This window comes from Epargyreus clarus, unplaced genomic scaffold, assembly GCF_041222505.1.
Source record: "Epargyreus clarus isolate Ecla_fem2 unplaced genomic scaffold, WU_Ecla_fem_2.2 ptg000004l, whole genome shotgun sequence".
In the NCBI taxonomy this organism is placed as follows: Eukaryota; Metazoa; Arthropoda; class Insecta; order Lepidoptera; family Hesperiidae; genus Epargyreus; species Epargyreus clarus.
The window spans coordinates 14,640,235-14,657,486 of NW_027332212.1; the positions used below are offsets into that span (position 1 = coordinate 14,640,235).

The 17,252-nt window shown below is 33.0% G+C and overlaps 4 protein-coding genes across 5 annotated transcripts; 2 read left to right on the top strand and 2 right to left on the bottom strand.

Annotated features, from left to right (window-relative positions):
- Nucleotides 1-4: 4 nt before the first annotated feature.
- On the bottom strand, nt 5-4,488 carry P32 (complement C1q binding protein P32). Of its 2 annotated transcripts, XM_073093519.1 has the most exons (6): nt 4,144-4,488; nt 3,612-3,650; nt 2,523-2,673; nt 1,916-2,115; nt 1,609-1,697; nt 5-681 (listed from the first exon to the last, which is right to left on the bottom strand). In XM_073093519.1, exons 1-6 carry the CDS (start codon nt 4,379-4,381, stop codon nt 532-534), a joined length of 867 nt encoding a protein of 288 aa, XP_072949620.1. In that variant the 5' UTR covers nt 4,382-4,488; the 3' UTR covers nt 5-531. The 2 variants fall into 2 exon arrangements, with proteins under 2 accessions (XP_072949620.1, XP_072949621.1); XM_073093520.1 differs by lacking the exon at nt 3,612-3,650 and having other exon boundaries at nt 4,144-4,487.
- Nucleotides 4,489-4,734: 246 nt separating this feature from the next.
- Nucleotides 4,735-7,576, top strand: LOC140757651 (rRNA N(6)-adenosine-methyltransferase ZCCHC4). The gene is made up of 6 exons (XM_073093521.1): nt 4,735-5,110; nt 5,398-5,639; nt 6,018-6,221; nt 6,439-6,643; nt 6,912-7,241; nt 7,440-7,576. The coding sequence occupies exons 1-6, from the start codon at nt 4,814-4,816 to the stop codon at nt 7,527-7,529; spliced, it is 1,368 nt and encodes a 455-aa protein (XP_072949622.1). The 5' UTR covers nt 4,735-4,813; the 3' UTR covers nt 7,530-7,576.
- Nucleotides 7,577-7,650: 74 nt separating this feature from the next.
- On the bottom strand, nt 7,651-10,995 carry mip40 (Myb-interacting protein 40). Its single transcript, XM_073093522.1, has 6 exons — nt 10,728-10,995; nt 10,339-10,465; nt 9,734-9,919; nt 9,210-9,345; nt 8,653-8,801; nt 7,651-8,059 (listed from the first exon to the last, which is right to left on the bottom strand). The coding sequence occupies exons 1-6, from the start codon at nt 10,873-10,875 to the stop codon at nt 8,050-8,052; spliced, it is 756 nt and encodes a 251-aa protein (XP_072949623.1). The 5' UTR covers nt 10,876-10,995; the 3' UTR covers nt 7,651-8,049.
- Nucleotides 10,996-11,305: 310 nt separating this feature from the next.
- On the top strand, nt 11,306-13,462 carry Pym (partner of Y14 and mago). The gene is made up of 3 exons (XM_073093523.1): nt 11,306-11,518; nt 12,596-12,859; nt 13,054-13,462. Exons 1-3 carry the CDS (start codon nt 11,485-11,487, stop codon nt 13,329-13,331), a joined length of 576 nt encoding a protein of 191 aa, XP_072949624.1. The 5' UTR covers nt 11,306-11,484; the 3' UTR covers nt 13,332-13,462.
- Nucleotides 13,463-17,252: the final 3,790 nt, after the last annotated feature.

Below are 17,252 nucleotides of genomic sequence, written 5' to 3' on the forward strand. Positions count from 1 at the left end.
CCTGTTTCATCGAACATCATTTATTATATTGAGAACTAAACACAATTAACACTAACAGATAAAACAAGAACACATCATTGTGTAATAAACTAAACTAATCACTTTAAAGCTTGCCTAAGCAAAATAAATGCTTTGTCCTTCTCAACCATTCCACTCATTTTACGTAACATTTAAATTCGCAAATCCTGTGGAACCCTAACTTTTTTGATAAAATTAATATTTTAAGTTTAGTAATGCCTTGTATATAAATATCGTTAAAAACTGCAAAGAATATTTTGTAACTGACGAAATTTTGCCGAACATTGAAGTATAAATTGACAAAGTTTGAAATTAAAAATAACAAATTCCGAGCATATATTAATTGAAATATTTTATTATGGCACGAAATTTACAATTCTTCGAAAACATATTTACTATTTTTAATAATTATTTGTTATTGCTAGTTTTTTTTTTAATATTATTAAACTACAAATATTCTTCTTCAATCTGTCGCGGGCTCCACAGGTCCGATCCGTCCAAATCCTCTCAACCCTACTTGCCGATGGTAAATTTGGACATGGTCTCGAGTAGGTTGATGTAGGCGGCGTGCTCGTAAGCGGTGCTGAAGTCCGACAGCTTCTGTACAAACTCGTTGCCGATGCCTTTCTCTTCCAGCAGGTTCATCAGCAGGTCGTAGAGGTACTGCAATCGGAAATAGAAATTTTAATTTAATTTTTATTTTAAGTGATTACTGATATTTAATTTTTTGTCAATTTATCAAATTTTTAACTGTATAAATTTATATATGTATTTGGTGTAGAAATGTAAATTATTATGCATTTAAATAAGATAGTTCTAACTAACAAGCATCATTTTCAAATAAAATTTTAATAAAACAATTAAAATCTATCAACTTTAGCAAAATAAAATGTAAAAAAAACACCGCAAATCGTAAAAATAAACAATGAAAAACCTATAAACAATTATTTATTTATATGAATACATTTTGTATTGAATACGGAATAAACATTAATGTTTATTCCGTATTCAATAAAATATGTCGCATTTCAATGAATACTCTTCATATGGTATGAAGAATAAACTTCACCTCCACGCTTTCAATATTCCCCATTTCTGGCACTCGAATACTACGTGTATTATAGAATCAAGTGTGGCGAAATAAATGGGGTAAAATTTCAAATTATGATTTTCGGGATTTGAACCTCGACCCATACGAATGACAGGTACGATATGTAGATATAAACCAAAAGGCTATGGTGACTATTGGATTAGTGGCGAATTTATGGTATAGCTCTATCTTATAGTTATTTTTAATTTTTTATCCATTATAAGCAAGGAATCAGAAACTTTGCAAGATTAGGTTAAGTTCTCTTTACGTAATAGGCTAGCCGGGATCAGATTTTTTTTATTAGCTGCTTTTTATTATGTACTTTAATAATGCAGTATGATAAAATTAAAAAAAAAGTTCTCTAGCTATTATTCAATATAATTCATTCAAACGATCCTAATTCCAACTCTTGTAATGATCACAAAAATGATATTATGGACGATAACTCTAATTTTGAATTCAAATCTTTTAATTGAAAAAAAAGAATAGATTATACAAACCCCATCAAGAACGTCGCCAGCGACGGCATATACTTTGTCGGACCACTCTCCCTTGTACAGAGTTACTTCATCAATGCCAAAGATATCATCTGGAATCAAAAACATCACAGTTTTTTTACATGTTTCAATAGAAATATATTACATATTTAAATTATATTTACTTTAATCAACATTTTAATATCTTCTATTATCTACATTCATTTGTATTAAATTGTTTATCAGATGATTCATATTTGTCAATATTTAGTTTGGCTAAACGAAAAATAACTAAAGCTGTAAATGTATTGCATAGTAACTGAATACTAACTGTATTCATCGGTCGTGCTTGGTGGTGGATCCTGAAGGAAGGAGCAAGTGAAGCCCAGCGTGGAGTCGCCCCTGATGATGTCCACCTCGAACTGGGGCTTTGACCGCATCTCCGCAAACTCCTGCTTCTCTTGCTGAACATCACCTTCTCCCATATCATCAGAGTCTACTGTGTGATTCACATTGAATGTGATTTTTATTCTGTAATTATGAAAAGAACACATTTATAGAATATAATCTAGAACATTTCTAGTTTGTGAATTATTTAATCACTTAATCACCATTTAAACTTTGTGTAATCAATTTATAAATTATTCATTCTTATTGAAAGATTTTAGTAATTTCATTGATATAAATAAGAATCACAACTTTTTGTAGTATTTTCCATAATTTTATGTTGGCAGTACCAATATTACATAAATAAGTAATTGGCAAATCTTATAGTCAGTATAGTCCGCGTAAAACTATTAGTCTGCGCTGAATATAGACATGAATCGCACTGCCATAGCAAATTGTATGACTACACCTGCTCGCAACAACTTCAAGCACATAGTTTGGTATGGACTATACTTGTGTTAGTATTATGAGTCCATAAGTTAAATTCTTACACTTCATCCTTGAGTTGTTTAGTTAATACAACTTCAGCACCGTCACCCTGCACCTTAAATCCGTCAAGTTCAGTAGGAATAGCTTTAACCTTCTGTGCTTTGCGCTCAGCCACAATCTCTTCTGTCAGGAATTCAACAAGTTCTCGTTCACCTATTAAAATAGAGAGATTTTAAACAAATTAACATTTTTGCTTGTTCTTATAAGATGAAGACTATTTTGACATTTACAATATATTTTATATTCTACTATTTCAGAAATCTTTTCCAACTTTCAGCATAATTAGTTCAATCATTTCAGTTTTTGTAACTGATATGTATAAGAATTTTAGATACGGAATATTCATACTAAAAATTTTATTAAGATAAGTAAAAACAATTTATCTACAGTTCATTATCTTAATAGTAAATAAAAGTAGTAGGCATTAACATAGCTTATTTAAAATTTTGTCTGATACTTGTATGCAGTGAGAAGACACAAGTCTTTACCCTGGATGTGAATATCATTTACTGTACCCTGCATTTGGCGCTGAGTTACCTATGCTAGGTAACCCAGTGTGGCAAAGGATACAGGGAAAAAAAAACTTATACGTAGATATAATATTCTACATACATTAAATTACACCCATTTTCTATATAATCATACCTTAGTTTGATTTACTTTTGCCTAGTAAATAATAACTTAAAAGTGTTTTTTTGCTATTTCTGTCTATTTAAATGGCAAATATCTAAGGTTAGAACTGTGAATTTTGTGAATAATTAAATTGTGAAAAAAGACTACAGATTATCAAGCCAATTGACTCAACCAATGATAGCCTATTCATGACCTGTATAAGTAATACTGATACTTTACCATATTTTGCAGTATGCTGAAATGATAATTCTATTAGTAAGCAAGTAATTGTTTCATACTACTTAGATACATGGTTTTCAAATAAGCAATACTTATACAAATAAGTTAATTTACTTTCTGAGTTACTACTACATTGATTGGTAAAACATAACTGAATATAAAGTAAACACATTCTTATAGGAATTAGGAACGCAGGTAAGGGGTAAAGGAAAGGACTGGCTATGGGAAAAAGGACTCACCGAGGGGCTTGGGAGTAGCAGACTGCTCATCTTGTTGATCTGCGTGAAATTGTTATATTAATGCATGCAAACTTACTGAAACCTTTATTTATAACTTACACTCTGTGAACAAATCTAGATCACAGTGCAGATTGCTGAATTAACTCTCAGAATTTTAAATATTCTTATGGTGTCAGGGAATCCCAGGTTTTTATAGGAAGCAGCTAACCTTACCTAACTGTTGTGGTATGCAAGTCAACTAGTGATTTATTAATAGTATTGTTTAAGTATTATTTTCGTACATTTTATATACTAGCTTCAAGTTATGTTCAAATTAATTAATTAATATAATAAATGTGAATTTGAAAACCTTATCTTTCTCTAATAATTCTACTGATAATTGTTCCGGATTGGTTTAATAATAGAGGAGATACGTATTTTATTTATGATAGGAGGTGTTTTAGAAAAGATTCTGGAGGGGTAAAAGGAGTTTAGCAGTAACTGTTGCATGGTGCAATACATAACCTCCAAAATCACGTAACCAAGACGCTACCTTTCGTGTGCATGGCTTTGAGTCCACAGCCGCAGCTGCACGTGTTGGAATGGTTGTGGAGCAGGCTGGAGCCCGCGGACGTGCTGTCCAGCCTTTTGGAGCAGCTCATGTGCCATATCCCCCTGGTGAAGTCACGTTTCACGGGGGCTTGGGTCCGGGATACCAGGGCACCAGTCAATCCGGAATTTTTAACGCAGGTTTGTATTACGCGGTGCGCTGTTCGTACTAAGCCGCTCATTTTGAATTATTAACTATAAAAATTAGATACTTTTATTTGAAATTTGTCAAGAAATCGAATTGGAGTAATTTCGACCCTGCGACCGGCTCAAAAAATTGCTAATTGCCAGTTACGAATTATTTTTGAATGTTTGAAATTGCCACTTCTAAATTGGAAGAAAAATATCTATTTCTTGATATTCATTAAATATACCCCTAATTCATCATGATTATATTAGTAAAAATAATATTACATGCGTATAATAATTTATATTCAAAATTTAACATTACCACAAAAGTTTGTACTACAGATGGCAGAAACTTTTGGAAGTTTCGCAGTCGCTGTGTACACTGTGGTATGTTGCCCTGCATGTCAACGTCACTCTATCATTCTGTCATTTACACGTGTTTATAAAGTATATCGACACTTGTTCGATATTTTAATATTTAGAAAATGGGTAAAAAAAGGAAGTTCGTTGCCACTGAAACCAAGTTAAAACCATCTCTGCCTGTAGAAGTTATCACAGAAGATGTCACAAACCATCCATTATGTCTTCACGGTCCGACGTTGTTATTTTCTACGGAAAAAGGCCGGTATTTCGCGTGCGCCTCGTGCAGGAATAAGAAGGATTGTACAGTACACATTGACGAGGAGGATTGGCAGAAGGAAGGCGTAAAGAAACGAAATGAAAAGTACTACAGTTTGATTCCTAAGATCGACAAAGTGAGTGCATGGAAAAACTTTAATGAGGTTAGTAAAGTTAAGCTTCAAAAAATATTCTGACGACGTGTAGTGTACCACTGTTGTAGTGTTTCAGTGCTAACCTAATGTGTTGATATAGATGTATTGAGTAGCTGTGAATCATGATAAAATTCTGTAATTGCACTGCATTACCATCACCAATTTTTTTCATACATTTTGGTAGTAATATAGTACTCATATTTTAAAAAAAATTATATTCATGACCCAAATTCAGTATTTTGAATGTAAAATAAAGCACAAATATTCTATGCAACTTAATAAATCCTAATTTCCAGGTGAAATCTCGCCATGCAACCGACAGAGCATACTGCAATACCTGTCAGGAGTTGTACATAATATCACAGAGTAAGAAGCATCTTAAAGACCACAGAGTCATAATGTCCCTCAGTGATGAACAGCTCACGTCTCCATCTTCATGGCTGCCACCCTTGGAGAATGACCAGCAAGAGGCCCAGTATATATTTGCGAAGAAAGCAGTCAGCACTGTTTTGGGGATTCTAAAAAATAATAATATTAGGTATGAATTTTCTTCATTAATTGCTGGAATATTATAAATATTGTCCATGAAAAACTTGTAATTGGTATTTAAACAATACCTAGGTTTGTCAGTTTAAGGAATTGTTTTAATTTGGATACAATGGATGAAATTTTTAGAATAAAACGCTTTTGCTTAATAATAGTAGTCTCCATTATAGATATGTTGTGGTGGGAAGGGCATGGTAAGAAAACACTTACATGAGGTACCTGAGGAGTAACGATGATTAGCTATTTTTACCCTTTCAAGTCTATTTAGAGTAATTTACAGATATTCATATGTAGAGTCTGCTTATCAGATAGATATAAGACCAATTTACAAAAATGAAGGTACTATTTCTTATTAACATTTTTTTTCCAGAAATATCCTCTGCATTGGCACACCGTCAGTTCACGAAGCAGCCCAGGCACACCCAGACTATGAGTCCTTGTTACTAGATTATGACACAAGGCACAGACTCTTCAACCCACCAAACAAGTACTTATGGTACAACATGTTCAATAACTACTTGTTCAGTGGAAATGAGGATGAGAAGGTTCTTAAGAAGTTTTTCAAGAGTTCTAAGTGAGTGGATATTATGCTACTAGCTCAAATAAGTTTGGTTTTTATATTGCTTGTCACAGCCACAAAACTTCATGCCACAAACAGTATAATAATAGCAGCTGCATTCTGTCTGTTTTTTTTTATGTAGACTAATTTGTTTATGTCTCTAATTTTACAATATTTACAATAATCTAGTTTGCTATGTTACTTATAACATTCAAATTGTTTTACTTTCTAGGGATAAAGGTCTGTGTATTGTAATGGATCCACCTTTCGGAGGTCGTGTGGAGCCACTGATCCAAACAATAAAAGACCTTTCAGCTGCATACAATGTTTTGTATGAGGGGGAAAACAAGATACTACCTGTGATATGGGCATTCCCTTACTTCTCTGAGCCATACATAAGCAACTTGTTACCAGAAATCAAGATGCATGATTATCAGGTTAGTTTATTGTTGTGTAGATAAAATCATATACTCTCTAAATTAAATAGGAAGGAAGTACAAAAAAAATGATAATTATGTCTTAAGTTTGCCTAACTACAACTGTTACCTAAAGAACGCCTTCGGACTAGATTTCATATATTTTCAAAATAATTAGCAAATTAATCATTCACAAAATTCATTATTTAAAATTGGTTTGTACTTTTACTTGAACAGCCAACGTAACATACCCATAAAAGTATTTAATTAACATTTATTTCCATTTCAGGTTGAATATCAAAACCATAAGAAATTCACGACCGCTAAAGGTGGTCGTAAACTAGGATCACCAGTTCGCTTCTTCACCAACCTGCCTCTAGCAACCATAGACCTCTCTAATGACAGTAGCTACAAGCTTTGCGACAAGTGCAAGTATTGGGTCTCAGTGACCAATACACATTGCACCAAATGCAAAGCATGCACAAGCAAGAATGGCATGACGTATAAACATTGCAATGTGTGTAAAAGATGTGTGAAGCCGACATATGTACATTGTGAAACTTGCGGGAGATGCTGTCAGGAGAAGGGACATGTGTGTGGTGTTGTTGTGGAATCACAGGTAAATAATATTATTATTTTTACTATACCTGCCCTATAACTTCAGATTATCACAAAACTGCAACCTGCCCCTGATAATACATAATATTTGCAACTTTAATAAACCATGAAGTTTAAACTAGTTTTCTGAATTATATTATTAAATTTAACTGTGATGTTGTGGTACATATTTTATTAAACATACTGTTATATTTTACAGTCCTGCTACAACTGTAACGAGAAAGGCCACAGAAAATCAGAGTGCCCTCAACTTCAAAACAGTGGGAAGAAGAAAAAATACAAAGGATAAATGTTAATTTTAATATATTATAAATAAATCATACAATCAGCACACAATTGTTTTAATATACATTGATTCTGCAATTAATTCTTATTAGCTATTTAATTTATATATAAAAGTAATGTTCATGCCTGATCTACACAATGGTGTAAAGTGGCTAGCAGGTTAGCAGCCAATTTTGTTCGCAACTAGTGTGTAAAATCATAAAAATTAAAAAGTTTTTATTTTGATACAAATAGAGCTAAAAGTACATTAATTAGTTAAATATTGGACAATCAATATGTTGAAAATTGTGCAAACCAGGTATAAATAAATGTAGCATGTTATAAATTCCATAAATAGGTTAATTACATTTATTCCAAATCATTTAAATAAATAAATCTACCTTACAATTATTGTACTTAATAAAATCGGTTCATGATTAATATATCTAAACAATCAACAATAATCTAAAACATAAAAATAGTTTAAAAAAATCAATTCACCTACATCAAGTTTTCTAACTGTCATCTTAAATGTTAAGCCTGGATCACATGGCGCTGAAAAAAAAAAGAATGTCTGTTACAACCTTTAGGTCTTCATATTTCGTGTTGAACCTCTTGTGAACAGAAAGAAAAATAAAATAAACAAATTATTGAACAGCAATCTACTCAAATATTAAAATTTGTTAATTTCCAGTACCATCTGTTATTGATACCTGATTAGGTATCAATCTATACAATTTTTCGTCTGACAAAGATCAATACATATTTAACGATTACTGCCTTCTGGAAGTTGTCTTATTTCGGTCTTTAGTAGGCCAAACATTTGATAAGTTGAAGATTTATAACTGGCGTAAGTTACTAATTATATCTAGAACACGAATCTATAAATAATCCTTGGATCAAGGAACATTGTATTGTTACAATATTTGACTACCTGTGTGGTTCAGCGTTCACCATACTGGTCTGACGCACAGAGGGTCCCGGGTTTGATTCCCGGTCAGACAGATTTCTAAATGATGAATTTAGGTTTCTGGGTCTGAATGTTTCTGTTTTGTCTCTGTGTGTCTCCATAGCACCCACGATACAGGGAATTCTATTGTAGGGCTGTGAGTGTAGAAAGAGTTTACATATTAGTTTGTGATACTCACTTAACGTTGATTTCGTTGAGCAGTCTCTGTGCGGCGGCGTAGCGAGCCTCGACGCGAGCGGCGCGCCGCAGCCAGGCGCCGCGCACGCCCGCCCAGCGCGCCGCGTGCCCCTCCAGCAGCTGCGCGCGGCTCGGGGGCACCGCCTCGCGCTGGAGACACCGTATGTTTTATAACCGTCAGAGAGGGACAAAGGGAGCCGAGCTTTCCTCCCTTAATTCGAAATTATGTACTTAAGGCAATCCATGACATTACATTCCATTCACATTTAAAAAAATCCAACTGGAATAGTGTGGGATACGAAAGTGGGCGTCCTACTCTGTGGCCTGTGGGCCTCCAGGAGGGGGTACGGGCCTCGAGGTGTCCCTCTTTACCCGGGCAATTCTCAAGGGGTCTATACTGCCCCTGGTGAATTATGGAATAAATAGTTGGGGTTGGTACACACCAACCCCAACTATTTTTACTTACTTTGCTCTGCCCGTAGTGGGGTTGACGGACTCCCCTTGGTGGTCAAGGGGTCCCTCAGTAAATAGCACAATTGTAAATAATAGTTGCCTTACATAGTTGAGATTGATATTATCCTTATTGCGCTTCAGTTGCTCTGGTATCAACTCTGGTATCCTGGAGATAGGGGGACCTTCAGGCCCAGGCAGTTCCACACTGTCTTCAGTCTGTTCTGGTGGGTCTGATCTTCTGCTGTAATTTAAATGTACAACTACTATTAAGATTGCCAGTGCCCACTACATAATTCATTTTATTAATTCACCAATATCAGTCTGAAATCATATACTATAATTGAGGGTTTAACAAATTATGATGACCTCCCACAAATCGACAAAAGATGGTGCCACATGGTGTTGAATCACTCTAAATAGAGATTTTGAAAAGCGTGCATCTCACTCTGCCAAAATACTATAAATTACTTTTAAATACATAATTAGTTTGAATTTCTTTCTAATAACAGATGAATTTTATGTGTTATGGAAATCACAAAAGTGGCACAAAAAAAATCATATCACATTGTCTATGTACTATCAAAGTATTATTGAACAATAAGGTATCAAAAAATAAACAGTACTCTCACCCAAATTCTTTATAGTTAGCTTTAGGTTGATTGGTGATCCAGGCTCTGCAGATGGGGTACAGAGGAGAATCCTCACTGAATTGTGACAGGTCCACACTCCGGTCAAACAGCTTCAATACATAGGATTGCCGCGGCGGGGACGATGCTCTGTTGTATCTGTCCTCATCTTCTGATGTGTAGTCTTTTCTAATAAATGAAAAAGAGAACATAATTTTCATTAAGAAATTAAGTAAAATGCTGGCTATATCAATAGTACGTAATATAAATCTAAATTAAGTATGTAATACAAAAAATTAAAAAAAAACTATGTTTATTTGTACATATTTTTTCAACAGTTAGGTAATTATAATAATAACTTAAGGAATACCCACTTATCATTCATATTATTTTGTTAAGAAATTTATCATAACTGTGATCAAGTGTATCACTTAATATAGGACTGTGATATAAATGGGTCGTAAAATTATTCATGTAATCTGTAGAGTAAATATCTTTACTAAAACCTTTTTTAAATGGAGATATATTTTTTTAATTTTTTTTTGGATAAAGCAGAAATGGAGTTCTAAGGTGTATATTTATATATGTATGAAAAAGATAAAGCGAACCTTTCTCTTTTGATAGGACTTTGTTCAATAGAAGCATCAGATTCCTCGGCAGCTGGCTCCAGAACATCCAACAAAGCACCTTTTAGTCTCCCTCGGGGCGTGGACACTTCTATCTCTATTTCCACTGCTGTAAAATAACAATGAAAACAAACATAGTTTTTTGTCAAAAATGCAAATCAGCCAGCATCCACATCTCAAACGCAGAATAGCTTCATGCTAGAATTAGACGTGGCGGTGGTCCAGCTCCCTGGTTGAACAAAATTGGCGCTAACACTTTTCGTACGGGTTCTTCTGTATACTGCTATATTATGAGCTGTAGACACAGACATATATATACTTGTGGCTGTAAGCTTATTAGGTAAATACAAAAAAATAACGAAAATACTTACATTTTGCACTATCAGCTTCCTTGTCCCATTTAGCAACATCTTGTTCCTTATCTTTGTTTAATTTTGCGGCATCTTGTGCCTTGTTTGCGTTCGATTGATTCAATTTAGCTTTACTCTTCACGGGAGTTAATCTCCTTCGTTTAGGCATTGTTACTTATAAAATTATAAGAGCTTTATAAAAGTTTGTATGCAAATTTACAAAAACCATTCAAAATTTCAAAACAGAAAACAGCTAAATAATTCAGTCAAAATGACAATACTGACAATTCTAATCATAATTTATCTTCTATACAATGTGTTTCTCTTTGACGTATTCTATACAAACACAGTCTATGGTTAAAGTGTGCCATTCATTGGATATTTGGTCAAGTAATATTGTCTATGAACTCATTCGATTTTATTACGAATTATTAAATACTTCTGAATAAGCTTGTGCCAAAACAGGATAGGATTGTGCTATATACACTGTATGAAGCAATTCACAAGAAAATACACCATGAGCCATTTGTTGTCTGTGTATGGAATATTGTTTATGGTAGTATATTTGAGTGGTATTTATTTGATTTATCGTTCACGTTCAAGCACTTCAATCATTCAGCCATTCAGTTTTATGAACTTAAATGTCAAAATAATATAGTTGTTGGACTGCTGTCATAATCGGTTGCTTTTGCACGAAAATAGCCTAAGTGTAGTAAAATAGCAAGACTTGGTACATGTTGAAATAACAAAGGGACTACGCTAGAGTCCACGAGCGAGGATGGCCACAACAGCGTACGAACACGACGCCGACGGTGAGACATAGTGTTGAGCATCTGAACGCAGTCCCTTGCTTTCAGTTTTTTGTTTATTCATAAATTAAACATGCATTAAAACGGTGGCAGTGTAACCGATTAATTAATGTTTTCACCGTTGAATGGGAAAAAAGTGTGCAATCTGTGAAAGTGCGGTGATGCAGTAATTAAAATTACACTCGATGTGCGTAGCGTAACGGAATAGCGAATATCGGAATTTGTTGAACATACTTATATATAATATAATCGTAATGAATAAGGTAGAAATTTATAGGACTTATTGTTTCTCATGCCATTCCATTTATAATCCTAAGCGATAGAAATATATTTATAGCAAAGTTCATGGACTGCATTGATCAATTATCATCAAATGGATGGCATGCTCATTTGCTATTTGTACATTATAACATTTGTTTTTATTTATATCAGGGGTTCCCAATCTTTTGTAACCCGCGGCGCAGTTACAAGTTTAATATTCTTTCACGGCGCCCTGTGCCCTGTCCTAGCTAACTATTTGAAGAAGACAGTTGAAAGAAATAGGTAACTACAATAATAGTAGTTACCTTAGGTTGATCGAAACGAATTTAAAACACCACAATATAAAATTGTACAATACGTTATTATAAAATAATTTAAACGGAAAACAACAAGAAAGACTTGAGAAAAAACAAAAATTAAATTCGATATTTATTCAGTCAAATCAATGTGAAGGGTGAGCTAAGTGATCTCCGCGTAGTTTTTCAAAGCGGGGAATATCACTTGACACTGCTATTCTCATTTCTTGCTCCACATTGATCCGATATTTGTTCTTTACCACAGCTACATCTGAAAACCCAACTTCACATAGATATGATGTTGCAAACGGAATGAATTTTTTTAATGCTTTGGATGTTAAATTTGGATATTCATTTTGAATCGATAACCAAAACGCCAATATCTGTGGTGTCCAATGATTAGAGGATCGACTCACGGCGCCCCTCTTTACTTTCTAAGGCGCACCAGGGCGCCGCGGCGCACACTTTGGGAACCCCTGATTTATATACTTGTTTATTATTTTTATAAACAATATTATTTCAGGGTCCAAGTTCATTCCGGCGACACAGAGGCCCGATGGCACTTGGCGTAAACCGCGGCGCGTGAGAGACGGGTATGTACCCCAAGAAGAGGTCCCGCTGTATGAGAGCAAGGGAAAACAATTTGCTGCCCGTCAGAACACCGGGTTGCCAGTGGGCCTCACTCCGGAGATTGTGGCCGAGGCACAGAAACAGCGGAAAGGCAACACACAAGGTGTGCCTGGTATGATCAATAATGTGGAAAAAAAGAAAAAGAAGAAGAAGTCAGGTGGGTTTTTATATTTTTAAGCAAATGTAATTAAATATGTGTGTTGGATGTATGATTATGAAAAGATTACCTTAACATACATGACTGACTAAGTTATAGTGTCTCAATGGTCAAGACTCTTTTTGTAACCAGTGATAATTTTGGAGATCAAATTAGATTAAAAGAATTTAAACATACATTCTTAATTTTTACAGGTGTCGATGAAGCAGCAGAAAAACTTGCTAAATGTGAAATAATTGAACCCACCTTCTCTAGTCCTCCATCACAACCTTCAAATAATGTCGCCTCCACTCAGGCGGACCCTATCAAGAGATTGAAAAATTTGCGCAAAAAACTAAGAGAAATTGAAACACTCGAAGAAAAAATCAAAACAGGTGTACTTAAAACCCCAGACAAGGAGCAGAAGGATAAAATCTCAAAGAAACACGACATACTTAATGAAATTAACATTTTAGAGAAAAGTAGTGAATAAGTTAAGCCAAATTCAATTATATTGTAAGATATTATTAGAATCAACTTTTATTTTAATTTTATTGCATTATGTGAAGATGCATGCGTGATGTTTCCTTACATTTATATTATTAAACATTATTTACAAGTGAACTTCGTGTTTTTTGTGAGAACCATACTATATATGCTGAAAAAATGATGTTCATAATTTAGGACTATAATTTTTTGGTTTTTTTGTTTGGACAGTTTTCATTTTAAGTAATGACTACTTTTGTTTTGTACATAATTAAAATTATTATATTTATATATATTATAATTATAAAATTATTATATTTATATATAATAATTATTCATTAATAATTGATGTGAATACACTACATAAGCTATTATCAACAGATTGTTGTTATAAAGTAGTAGCCTAGAAGTCATTGATAAGAAAGCCCAGATATAAGTAGCACTTAATTAAAGTGGCAAATTAATATCAATTCAATATTATGTGGTTATAAAATCAATCACAGTTACTATTTTAAGATAAATACATCTTAACGATCACAAATAAAAAACTAAACAAATATATAATGCAGCATATTTCTAGGTGTTTTGTGGAGCATCACATACATTTTTGTATAATTACGTTTTTCATACTAATTAATTAGTACTGATTTTATTTTCTATTTATAAATGTTAATATGCAATACGTAAATTAGACTGATACAATAGATAACATCCTTTTGTCAATGATAATATTATAATTAGTATTATATTGGCACAATAATAACATGTAGTTTTTAAGCCTTAGATACTTTGCGGCATACATTTATAAAGGATTACTAATGAATATACATAGGGCCTAGTCGGTTACAATTTGGTTTCCTCAAGGCAAGGATACAAGTAAAAAGAAATACAGTATGTATTTAATTTTTATATATTCAAAGAACTCTATACATATTGGAAATGTGTAATAATTATACACATTTTAAGCTATTATGATAGAAAATTTTCATTATAAAATTATATTAAAATTGTCTAACAAAAAGTTGCAATAATGCATTCTACTCATACTTTCAAATATTAACATTTTCCATTTTTACACGTGGCAATATTAAACTGACATGAGAAAAAAATCAATGTATACCTTGATTCAATAATTGTTGTAATCCAAAATTCAAGAACTGCAGAACAATAAAATAGTTAGCCATTGGATTGACATCTTCATTGAAACAAGTTATACATGCCTTATCCAATATATACCTAACTATTCTCAAGATTACATTAAGGAAACAGGTTTGAAATTAATTCAATCATTAATAAAGGTAACATTTCCTGTTCCAAATGAGATATTTAAAGTTACATCATTCGAAAACTGCCTACTGCCTTTACTGGCAATGTCATTGAGATTTTTAAGTTATTACTTTATAAAAACACAAAATTAAATTATTTCTAAAGTTTTATTTAATCATATAACATATTCTTGTACTTATGATAAGCTGAGATTTTAATATAAAATTATGCAATTATCATGAAATAGTATTGTACTTGCATATTGCCAATTATGAATGCAGTAAATATTTAAGAAACATTTATCATAGTCCATAACTCATGTAGGTAAAGGAAAACATAAAAATATAGCAGCCACTATTTTTTGGCAAATATTCACATTGATTCATACAGATCTTTTTTTGTAAACATACTATACTTATATGAATGATGTATTCGACAATAATTCATACCTACATAACACATGAAACTTATTTATATATACATTTTAATATATTATGCTTGTGCATGGTGATTCTGTGAGGTTTATGCAGCTTCAAACTGATCTGAAAAAATAAAATATAGCAGTCATTACACTTACTTTTAACAATTATGATAATTTAATACACTCATGACTTCCATAAATCAGGGGTGCATGCCTGCCTATAAGCATTAAAAAGTATTATACATTACAATTTACAATCTTATATGTAAATTTCTCATGGCGCAATGTTAATTACTGTACTCCTCCGAAACGGCTTTACTGATTTTTACCAAATTTTTTATGCATATTCAGTAGGTCTGAGAATCGGCTACTATCTATTTTTCATTTTCATACCCCTAAGTGATAAGGGTTGACCACTCTTCGCATTTTTTTATTTATATGGCAAATATTGTGCTTGCCGGGTCAGCTAGTCTCATATAAAATATTTAATGTCACAAAGGAAGTCAGAAATTACCTAGGGACATGATTGATTGATTGGCATAGGTGATGATTTAAAGCAATTAACAAAAGAAATGTTTAGTAACATTAAATCAACGAAAAGCTTAAAAGTAACGTGTTCAGTTTGTTTAAAGTAAATAAAAAGTGATATTTGACCACCTGCGTTGACTGAACTATAAGTATATGCAATTTTTTGAACCATATAGGTAAACCACACTCGCCGAAAGTCGCACAAGTTTAAAATATTTGTATTCAGAATTTTAGAACCGGGGTAACCGACAGAATTGTATATAGCTCTATGGCACTCACCAGTATCTCATATGAACTCGTTTCTCGCTTTCTGCCTCGCGTAATTGCCCAGACAGGCCAGTATTCCTACGACAGCTATTCCAACACCCAAAACTGTTGCTAAAAAGTCTCCAAAATCATATCCTTGCGACGCTTCCACGTTGCTGATGGCTAGCAACGCAAATATCAGGGTGCACAGTTTTAAATACATTTTGCGCAGTAATATTATTTGTTTGACGATAAATACAATGCAATGGGAATGTGGAAATGAGTATCGTCAGCTATTGTTGTCGTACCAATGTATCAATTACTCAAAAATGTTGACACTTGACAGTGTTGACTGTTGACTGTCAGTTGCAAATGTGCGACGTCAACCTGACGTTATGAAAGTAGCATCGCTGACGATAGTAACGTACCGTTCTACAACGTATAATCTGATTCATAATTAGGTGTCCAAAATGTAAACAAAGGTGTTGACCTATCAAGAAAATACGTTAGAAATGGTAGTTTTTATTTTTGTCGATATTTAAGTAATACAACAATAATAAAATAATAATCTAAATAAATTAAGATTAATTCACGTTTTCTAATATTTATATCACCTCAATTTCGTTTCATACTGTAATAATAATAAAAAACAAAGTTTATGGTAGAAAATTAAAATGTGATAATGGTAACACAATCGGAATCCAAGACTTCTTGTGCTGTCATTTTTAGTTTCGTAACTGATATTATTCATTTACGTGATTGTGATCAAACTCTAATGTTTTCTCGTTTACATAATGCGTTTGTTAAATTGTGTATATTTGTTAAATTTTCGTTTTTTGTTGAGTTTGTTAAAGTTTGTGTTTCTTGTTAATTTTGACAGTGACATTTCTTTGTTTACATTTTGGACACCTAATTATGAATCAGACTATAGATAGGCTTTATAAAAAAAAAACCTTTATTTGATTCATAGTTCGTTCACATAATATCGATATATTCATTCGACACTTTCTGTTATAAGTGCATGCTCGTGTTAAGAATATAGGATTAAAAGGTGTATTGTTACACATTGATTACTTTGTTTATTAGAGCATTCGGAGCTCTTTTTAGCATACGTGAGACAAAAAAATTAAACAGGGGCCCCTAAAGAGTATAGTAACCTATACAATAAGGGGCCCTTTTTCGGAAGTTACCAAATTTATCGGAAGTAGTTTTAATCCACCTTATACTTAGTATATACTGATAATTTTTTAAAGGCTAGCCGATTTTTTTCAAATGGCTTTGGTGTTCCCTATGGTTAATTATAATTTATAGCCCCTAATGAACTTGTAGAAATATAACTTGAGTTCATATTTTCAGCAATTGACAGAAGTCTGCGAAATGAATGGTTGAAATAACAGGAATTCGTTTAATTCTATGCACGAATATACATAGATAGTAAGACTATCTATCTATATTCTAGTAGGACTA

What these genes read in the sequence shown, in the direction of transcription:
- P32 (XM_073093519.1), bottom strand. Translation starts at nt 4,381, where the DNA reads ATGAGCGGCTTAGTACGAACAGCGCACCGCGTAATACAAACCTGCGTT. An exon ending in CAAAGCCATGCACACGAAAG is followed by an intron (nt 3,651 to 4,143) that starts GTAGCGTCTTGG and finishes AATTTCACGCAG; the next exon opens with ATCAACAAGATGAGCAGTCT. An exon ending in CTGGCGACGTTCTTGATGGG is followed by an intron (nt 682 to 1,608) that starts GTTTGTATAATC and finishes TTCCGATTGCAG; the next exon opens with TACCTCTACGACCTGCTGAT.
- LOC140757651 (XM_073093521.1), top strand. Translation starts at nt 4,814, where the DNA reads ATGGGTAAAAAAAGGAAGTTCGTTGCCACTGAAACCAAGTTAAAACCA. An exon ending in CATGGAAAAACTTTAATGAG is followed by an intron (nt 5,111 to 5,397) that starts GTTAGTAAAGTT and finishes CCTAATTTCCAG; the next exon opens with GTGAAATCTCGCCATGCAAC. An exon ending in TCAAGATGCATGATTATCAG is followed by an intron (nt 6,644 to 6,911) that starts GTTAGTTTATTG and finishes TTTCCATTTCAG; the next exon opens with GTTGAATATCAAAACCATAA.
- mip40 (XM_073093522.1), bottom strand. Translation starts at nt 10,875, where the DNA reads ATGCCTAAACGAAGGAGATTAACTCCCGTGAAGAGTAAAGCTAAATTG. An exon ending in GCTAACTATAAAGAATTTGG is followed by an intron (nt 9,346 to 9,733) that starts GTGAGAGTACTG and finishes TTTAAATTACAG; the next exon opens with CAGAAGATCAGACCCACCAG. An exon ending in ATAATATCAATCTCAACTAT is followed by an intron (nt 8,802 to 9,209) that starts GTAAGGCAACTA and finishes CGGTGTCTCCAG; the next exon opens with CGCGAGGCGGTGCCCCCGAG.
- Pym (XM_073093523.1), top strand. Translation starts at nt 11,485, where the DNA reads ATGGCCACAACAGCGTACGAACACGACGCCGACG. An exon ending in GTACGAACACGACGCCGACG is followed by an intron (nt 11,519 to 12,595) that starts GTGAGACATAGT and finishes ATATTATTTCAG; the next exon opens with GGTCCAAGTTCATTCCGGCG. An exon ending in GAAAAAGAAGAAGAAGTCAG is followed by an intron (nt 12,860 to 13,053) that starts GTGGGTTTTTAT and finishes TAATTTTTACAG; the next exon opens with GTGTCGATGAAGCAGCAGAA.